Source organism: Peromyscus leucopus, chromosome 1, assembly GCF_004664715.2.
Source record: "Peromyscus leucopus breed LL Stock chromosome 1, UCI_PerLeu_2.1, whole genome shotgun sequence".
NCBI lineage: Eukaryota > Metazoa > Chordata > Mammalia > Rodentia > Cricetidae > Peromyscus > Peromyscus leucopus.
The window spans coordinates 18,470,535-18,479,697 of record NC_051063.1 but is presented as its reverse complement, the minus strand read 5'-3'; the positions used below and the strand labels follow the sequence as shown (position 1 = coordinate 18,479,697).

The 9,163-nt window shown below is 46.6% G+C and overlaps 1 protein-coding gene across 1 annotated transcript; it reads right to left on the bottom strand.

Annotated features, from left to right (window-relative positions):
* Positions 1–3,826: 3,826 nt before the first annotated feature.
* Tmem252 (transmembrane protein 252) lies at positions 3,827–8,567 on the bottom strand. Its single transcript, XM_028895072.2, has 2 exons — positions 8,086–8,567; positions 3,827–6,013 (listed from the first exon to the last, which is right to left on the bottom strand). Exons 1-2 carry the CDS (start codon positions 8,358–8,360, stop codon positions 5,731–5,733), a joined length of 558 nt encoding a protein of 185 aa, XP_028750905.1. The 5' UTR covers positions 8,361–8,567; the 3' UTR covers positions 3,827–5,730.
* Between the last annotated feature and the right edge of the window lie 596 nt (positions 8,568–9,163).

Genomic DNA, 9,163 nt, shown 5'->3' with positions numbered 1-9,163 from the left:
GACTGTAGGCTTCAGCTCCTCTGTGTCTCTTGTCACTTGGCAGCTCCGATAGCAGGCACGTGTGCTGATAAATCAGCCTTTCAGAACAATGGCAAAGACTGTGGTTCATTCTAAAGACTCGGCGGGGGGGGGGGGGGGGGGGGGCAGGCGCGGGGCGGGGGGGACAGGTGGGAGGGGGGAAAAGGCAGGGGGGGGGGTAGGCGGAGGGGGGTGGATTTTAAAAATAGGACAGAAAAAGAAATGAATTGCTCAAAATTGGTTTGGGGAATCATCAAAAATTAAAATGGCATCTAGTCTTTCACCATAACAGTCTTTATTTCAGAATTATAGGAAGGTGGCTTTGAGCTGAGATTATAACATATATATGATAGCTCACGAATGGAAAACTTTTGCCTTATAGCTTTCACTCTTATTATCTCTGGAGTAAAGGTCCCTGATAACACCCACTCATTCATTCACTGTGGATGTTTTCAGGGCACTCTGACAAATCCTTTGGCACATCAACTCTAACCGGAGAAGCAAATAGTTTTGCCTCCAGTTCCTGAACTTAAATCATCTCTAACTTTTAAGTTCAAGTTCTTCTACTTGAAGATTGTTTCCCTTTGTTTATGTGTGTGTAGTAGCCCAGTTTATAGTTACCCATCAATTCATTCATTCATTCATTCATCCATTCACCCATTCAGCAAAACCTGGGTGAGTAGCTACTCCAGTCACATTCACAGGAAGACGGGAGGAGTTATCCTGCTTTTGGGAACTTACAGTTTGGAAAGAGTTGGCTGTGACAAACAAGTAGTTGGGGAGGCATACATATCACAGCAGAAGTGCAAGCATGAGCCTTGGGAACACACGGAGAGTGACTGACTCAGAAATGGTGGGACACTGGGAACAGGAGGCTTCCTAAAGAATAGGGTTTCTTGGGGTTCATTAGCGTTTGTATAATTTACCAGAGGTGAATGGAAGCAGCAAGGCAGGATAGTCATTTTTAGCTAGGACTTACAGAAGAGGCTGACCTTGGGGGCCAGAGGTTGGTGTGATGGTTGGCATTCAGGCAGACGTAGGACATAACATCATGGGGAGCAGATCTGCATGGCCATCATTTTCTCTCGGCTGTGTTAGCAAAGAGCAGGTCTCTCAGTGATTCTAGGACGCAGCCTGTCTCTGAGCCCTCTCAAGTTTACATTGCTGAGGTATTATTTCTGCCTGAACCCAAGGTTGCATGTGTAAACTCTTGTGTTACTCTGATGAGGGATGAAAGCCGCAAACCACTCTTCCCTATAAGATGCTCCTCTTCTTCAAGATGGAGAGCCAGCAAATAGCCTTTAAGAGCAAACGACCCAAGGGTCAGTGAGACGGCTGGGGGTAGGCAAAGGTGCTTACTGTGCAAGCCTACTGAGTGGCTTGAGTTGAATCCCTAGTATCTACAGAAAGGTAGGAAGAGAGACGTGACTCCATACAGTTGTCTGCGGACCTCCATATGTGTCCTGACATGTGAACTGCCCACCCCCCCCAGATAATATTTTTTAAAAAATAAGAGTGAGTGACATGAGATATACAAGAATTTCATGTGAACCAGCACAATGAATCACAGAAGAGGCTATTTTATAGTGAGGTCACTATTAGGGCCACTCTGGTGATCTTCTAACACTCGGGGGGTCCTTAGCTACAACAGATATCTCTGGAAGGTGGCAAGCCACCACATATATATAGTGGTTCTTAACCAAAGCAGTGCCCAATTCATCTAGGGGATTTGGAAATGTATGTGCATATGTGTCAGGGAGGTATTTGTAGGGGGGACCGGGGTGTTAAATACCCTGCCTACTAGGTGTCGGCCGAAACAAAAGGTTGCTTTGTTTCACCCAGGATTCTTGAACTTCTTCATCACCCTTTTAAAAAATGGAAGGGGGCTAGGAAGATGGGTTTAAGTGATAAACTGTCTCAAAAGACTAAAGTGGGGAGCACCCAGCATTGGCCTCTGACTTCTACATGTATGTGCACACAAGCACATACGCATACACAGAAGGGTAGCCTTCTTTAAAGAGAGAACATCTATCAGATCCTTCTGTTCCAGGTTGCAGAATGCATCCGTCATATTTGCAGGTCATGAATGCTTTCACATAAGAAGCCCTTAGATTGCTAGCCATCATTGGTGGAGCCCTGCACTAGATTTGGCCACACTAAATCGTGGCACACAAACAAAGACATGATAGTCTCATGACTTGAGATTTTTGGTGGCCAGATCCATGAGCTGCGGCTGCTGTAAAGGATGAGAAAACCTTTGTGGGAACTAATAATGACAGTAAGATGACTCCATGCCCACGACTGGTAAGTCAGTGTTTGGATCAACAGTTACAGACGGCAGGAGATTATCTGAGGCAACAGAGCTTAGCAGAATGCCTGCTCAACTTCAACCAGCTGGGGACTTTCTCGCAGAAATAGCCCATGCAATTGGCAGCTCACTGCTGTGAGTCCCCTGGGTTGTCATGGAACTTTAGAGAGCAAGGTGGAGTAACAAATCCGTGAGCCTCTCCTCTTTCCATTTCTTTCAGCACTTAGCATGTGCTGTGCCATGTAGGTGAGCTTGAATGATGCTTCACCAGAAACAGTATACTAAGGAGAAATCTTGAGAGACAAACAGGTGTGTCAGTAAGAAACACCCGGGAGTTTTTGCATGGAGAGGCGTTAAGAGAGAGCCAGCACCTCTCAGATATGTGAAGATCCCGCATCATGTACTGTATACTGGCCTTGCCGTCCGGATCTTCTAGGTGCTGATGGAAATTTTTAAAACTTGTTCATCAAGGGAACAACATGAAACTATAAATTGGGGGCCCGGGGCACTATTATTCACCCTAGTGGTGAAGAAGAATGAGTGAGGATCCTCTGCCATAGAGACTTTCCTCTCTCCATTGTCTCATTGTCCAAATGTCCTCCTCAGTATCCATGGAACCACGGCTCCCAACCCAGCATCATTTCATTTGATCACACACCTGAGAAAAAAGCTACTTTCCCTGAGTGCATCCTGTAGGGGATAATAATATATCATTCACTATAGCAGGATACACTTGTTTGACTTGCCCAGTGGATTTTAGTTGCTGAGACTCGAAAATGCAATATGCATGATACCCAGGTTCTCAATTAATTCATGAATCAGAGTACATGTGTATTAGAAACATGGCAAGGAGTATGTTTTAGTGCTAATTTGTTTTTTCTTTCTTTTTCTTTTTTCTCTCCCTTCCTCCCTCTCTTCCTTTATTTCTTTCCTCCTTCCTTCCTTCCTCCCTCCCTCCCTCCCTCCCTTCCTTCCTTCCTTCCTTCCTTCCTTCCTTTCTTCCTTCTAAGGCTGACTTTGAACTTCTGATTCTCCAGCTTCTGCCTCACATGTGCTTGGCTTACAAGTGTGTGCCGCCATGCCCAACTTCAGTGTTCTTTTTAAAAAGGAAGCACCAGGTTGTTTTCTGAAGCAACATCTGTTGTCAATCACATTTGGGTTTGCAGAAATATGAACTCATCTTGATACTGTGGAGAATGCTACCATGACTTAGGATCCTCTACTGCTTTTTTTTTCTGATACAAAAAGTGCAGAAAAAAAAAAAGGAAGGAAGAAAAGTCTGAGGTAATGGAGAGGTGACTCAGGGTTTAGCATGCTTGCTGTGAAAACATGAGGAACTAGCTTAAATCCTCACTCATGCCAGGAACCTAGAAAGATCCCTGCAAATTCACTTACCAGCCAGCTTACCTGAAACAACAGCCCCCGACTACTCCATGTGTGTACACATACATGCACATGCACATGCACAACACACACCCACAAAATAAATTTCAAAAAGACTCTGAGTACAAAATTTATTGCCTTAAGGAGACTAATACAACGTATGCAAACCAAATTGAACATTTGGTTCATCTGTCCCCCAGTGGCAGAAAAAAAACATCTATTCTGTGTGCAGATCTGGGTAGAAGTCCAATAGTGCAGGTCATTCACACCAGTGGGGGAAACTGCTTGGCAGGGGGATGAAAAGAGATGACCGGAAAGAAATGACAAATTTCATTGTTAGTAAATGGTCACCGTCCTGCTAAACCATCATCAGTGGCCTTCCTATCTAGTCATTCCCTCATTGTCCAGGATTCAAAGCAGAGATTCATGGACTAGGGTTTTGTTCATTTGGCATCTTATGCATTTATCAGTCCATTCGCAAACTGTGTACTCCACACCGATGGAGAAGCAGAGACCAGGATACCTGGTCCCACTTTGATGACTCTCTTCTCCTGTGACCGTCATCGTGGCTACCCTCTGTAGGATTCAGGGTATCAAACTGCACTATGAGGGCCCATTTCACAGACAGGAAACAGGCTGGCATATTTTAACTGAAAAGCCCAATAATCCTAAAGCCACCTCAGCTGCTTCTTCAAGTGTGGACAGTGTAGCAGTGACCTGGAACACTACTTTCTGTTAGGGGTCACTTTTGACGTGGAACGAGAAATCTAAGCTGTGTCTGGGAAAGAGGAAAGACATAACCAGCCTAACTCAAAAGTGTGAGGTGAGTGACTCCCATCATGTGCCTTTAGATTCCTCACCTTCCTTGAGGCCGCTGTTTTATTGAACACATCTCCTGAATCCTCAAAACCTCAGTTGACACATCCCTAAAACAGGAATGCTCATAGCACCTACCTCTTAAAGATGGGGTAGGGGGCTACATAATACACAAGGAGGACTAGTTGAACCCACCTCATGAAAGGCATGCCATAACTGTTAGATATCAACCTGAGCATAGATGCCTCACTTGGGAGAGAGAAAACTTGAGGCGGGGAGATGGATACCCTCATCCACGTTCAAAGTCTCAGCCTGTGTGGCCTGCTACTATCCTCCCGACAACCTGTTCTCTGATTTTAAGAAACCCCGCCAAGAAAATAAAACCAAGGAGGGACTATTGGGTTTTTAAGTCTAGAACTAGACTTCTAGATGTCTAGTTCTCTATCTTGAGACATAAAAAAATATCCCGGTAATGGAGACATGACCTTACAGTTTTTGATCTCTTACATTCTGATTTTGAGTTGGGGGGGGGGAGCATCCTGGAAAACTGCATATAAACATTTTTAAATTTCACAAGATCTGTAATACATTGTATATTAGCATCACTCTTGACTCCCTGGATCAAGAATTGAGTATTCTATCTAGTCAACTTGAATTGGTAAGAACCCCTAAGTGCCTGTATCAGGACCTCTTGAAGAGGTAACTCAGTGTTTTGTGTTTGTACCATTTAAAAGCAAACATTGCAGTCTCTTCCCTTTCATACAGAAAAAAAATATATAATTAAAATCAAATGATATAAAATAGTGTTCCTAGGTTCCTAGGGCACTTCCCATGATGTGTATGAGCTATGGTGTCGCTCAGGTAGTGTGGTCAGTGGGGTGACTCCAAGGCTGCCTCCCAGGCAGTCTTCCCTTTGAGATTCTTTGGACATAGTATGTGAAGGGCTGTGGCAGTCCCACCAACAGTAAGTGCACCTCCAGGCTTGAGTTGAGGTCATGGGGTTAGCAGGGAGGTGGAAGGCCTGGCCATATACCTTCTCTTCAGTCTAAGGTTCACTTGGGTTGGGCTTCATGGGATTTCTCTGCACCAACTTCCTGCTGGTAGCTATGAACTTCAACGGCCCCATGCTGCCCTTGAACCCATGGTGGCCTTGCTCCAGTGCAGAGTGGCAGAGAAGCATCCCAGTTCCTGGCCAGCCTGTCTCCTCAGCAGCTGGTGAGTTCTGAGTACAGAAGAGCAGGTCCTGCCTTCAGTGCCGGGCTTGGTCCCTGGGCATCGGCATCCTGTGCCTCTGCTGTGACCACTGCATCTGCTGTGCTCTCCTGGTAGGGGGGCGGGGCCTCTGGTTGCGGGTCATTTTCATCTTCAAGTTCAAGGCTTGTCGCTGTATATGGAGGAGGAGGGAATCCCAGAAGCCCTCCGCCTGCAGCACAGGCCTGTTTCTCAGCATCCAGGCTTTCTTCATAAGTCGGGGGGTAAAAGTCGGGCCTGTGAGATGAAATGCCACAAAGATGCATGTGTTATTTAGGTCTTGGTGGTGAAGAAGCATATGTCTGCCTCTCTCAACTCACATTGTGTGAAGCTAAACTGCTAAGAAACACTGAGTTTGAAACAGATGTACTTTTCTGACATCACCAGTTTCTAAAAACTGCACACCCTTCTTGTAGAATCAATCCCCTTCCAGCCGGAGCTGCCCGCCTGTTCCAGACAGGTATTCCCAGCTAGTCACCCTTGTTTGCTCTTTCGGTCCAGAAAACAGCCTTTCAGTGCACTGTCCTTATCAGCCCTAGGTGACATAGAGACTTGGACCGTGAACCTCTCTTTAGCCAGTACTCAATCCTTGTACACACATCATCTTCCACTCCATTGCTCTCAAGGCCTCAGAGCTTCACAAGCAACAAAATAATGAATGGAAACCAATTCCATGCAGGTCCCTGACCTGAGGGATGCCACTGCTCTCTCCTGACACATTGTCAAGTCCTGGGCAGCTGGTTCCAGAGAAAATATAGGAAACAGGCTCAGGCCCACCAGGCACCAGCTGATAGCTTTGTGAGGTATTCAGCTGCAGCGTTGCTATGCTGGCCTGCCCATGGTTAAGGTCATTCACTCCAGTTGATGGACTTTTTCATCATCTTGTAATTGCTCACCCTGGCTCCTCTGCCATGAATGAAGGTGAGGGTGGGGTGAGTGGAAGCGAGCCAGGGTGAGTTTGCATGAATTGTGTATTTATAGAGGTAATCTATCCAGTGCCAAAGGGAGTGTTTATGGTGAGTAACCACAACAGAACAGGGTCTGCCATTTGTAGCCACTGCTCCACTCCAAATGTCACAAGGCCTAGGGCCAAATAGCTGAAGGAGCTGTCTACTGTACGATGTAAGTCTCGACCTTTCCCAGGAATAGTTAAGGCTGAGTCATGGGGACAGAAAGGTAAGCTCTTTCCTGGAACCCCTTGAGAGACTCCAAGAGGACTGCTGCCATGAATTCCGTCACTGGAGGAACATTTGCTTGGAGAGCTCTGCCTGGTTGCCCATTTTGAGTGCAAAGCTTTGGGATATGGATTTTTTCTGGTTTAACTCTGTGGGGTGAGCATCTCAGGATGATGCAGCAGGCAGGGGCAGTGAGGTAGGGGTGTCAAGATAGGCATTATTCACTTTTGAATACTCCAGACGGGGGAATATAGATGAATGTGTTAGCAAATTTCAGAAGCATCCTAAAGGCTCTCAGTTACTATTAGCATGAATTCACAGTGTAGAGGTAGATACACACACACACACACACACACACACACACACATTCATAGACACACACACACAAACATACCACATATGTACACACACATGCACACACATTCATAGACACACACACACAAACATACCACATATGTACACACACACACACACACACACACACACACACACACACACACATGATCACTCTACAAGCACCTTCTAGATCATTCCCACTATCTTAATTTTTGGTCAAACCCAAGGAACTTCTTCCTGGTTAGTCTAATTAACCCTGGAAATGGGCTCTGATTGTTGTCACTGGTGTGATGGGTAGCAACAATGCGTGGTCACTGGTGAGAGGACTCTTACTCAGTGTGCATGGGATAACCAAGGCATTTTATGGACTTCCTACTCTTGTGTGAAGAGCACAAAAGTACTTACAAATTCTTACATCCTTTACCTTAAGAACGACGTCCTTGTATTAGGGCAAGAACCAGGAGATTGATGCTAGTCATCACCCACATTTTACTAAAATCACCCCCAGAACATCAGAAGAACCTAGGGGTTGGGCCCCTTAATTTGCTGTGTGTGAGTTTTTACCAGGGGTGTGAGGCTCTTACCCTGAGAGAATCCCCTCTCGCCCCACGGTTTTCCCTGCTACCAGCCTTGCTCTTTCCACACTGTGACCCCAGAGCAAACTGTCCAATAGTGGAACTTCAGGCCTAGATGCAAAGCCTCATGTAAGTGGATCCACTGTGGAATTATACATCACTCCACTCCCCTCACGGTGGCTCATCTCAGCCCTTCTCATGCCCTCTGGCGCTCAGCACGTACCTGTCTACCGTGGCCAGGGGTGGGTCCTGGGAAGCAAGGTGCTCTCTGAGGGCATGGTTGAACATCTCTTTGTTTTCACTTGCTTGGCAGTAAGTGGCCCAGAAAATTCCGCTCAGAAGGATCATAAACCCCATAGGCAGAAGCACGTAGGACACAACCAGATTCCTCTGGGAGTGGAATATGGAGTTGGAGATGAAGAAGCCCCCCAGGCAGATCATCAGGAAGCCTGTGAGGAGGGAGAGGGCACAGAGAATTAGAACTGTCCTGTTCTGCATCTCTGCTTCTCTGGAGTCCGTCTGACCCTGCCACTCCTCTGCTTCCAGGCCTGCTCAGGGAAGGGCACTCATTAGCCAAGTCGCAGCCTTATACACAGGAGCAAACGGCCTTTGAACAATTAAGTGAAGCAGGCACCAGGAAGCTATTCATTAACCACTGAAAGTTACTGTAATATCCTCCAGGGGAAAACTAGAAACATAACACTGTGTCCTCCAGGAAGGAAAGGGTGCACGTAGCCAGCTGGCTGCTGGTTAGTGGGTAGGACCCTAGCTGCTCCCAGGTACTAGAGGAGAGGTCCTAAACCTTTTGATTATGAAGGCAACTGGTCTCTCAGCCCTCACTGTAGGGAATTCTCCTCTAAAGGCTACAGAAGTTAACATCTCCCCATAAACGACTGCTTCTGCTGTTTGGCAAGGAATCTTGTCCTGATTTCATTTTCTCTCTCAGCACTAAGAAGACATTTCTCCAAGACTCTTAGCGTCTTTGTCTTTGTCTCGCTATCTCAGAGACTCTGCCCTTCATCACCCCGATATCTGGATGCTGGGGAAATTCCCCCAGGAGCAAGCCAGGGAGTAACCCTTCTGTTGATAGGAGAGCATTCCAGGAGGAGACGGAAGGGGCATACTGGAGAAGGGGCCATGTGGGGGCACGTGGGCATGGCTGTGAAGGAGGAGGATGTGATGACTGCCGTTTGAGTTCTGCTTTGGGATCCTTCCCATCACTGGGGTGCAGACGGTGCCATTCCATCATCACCTCTGGCTAACAGGGTCTCATGAGTGTTTATTCTCTATGACTGTAGCGC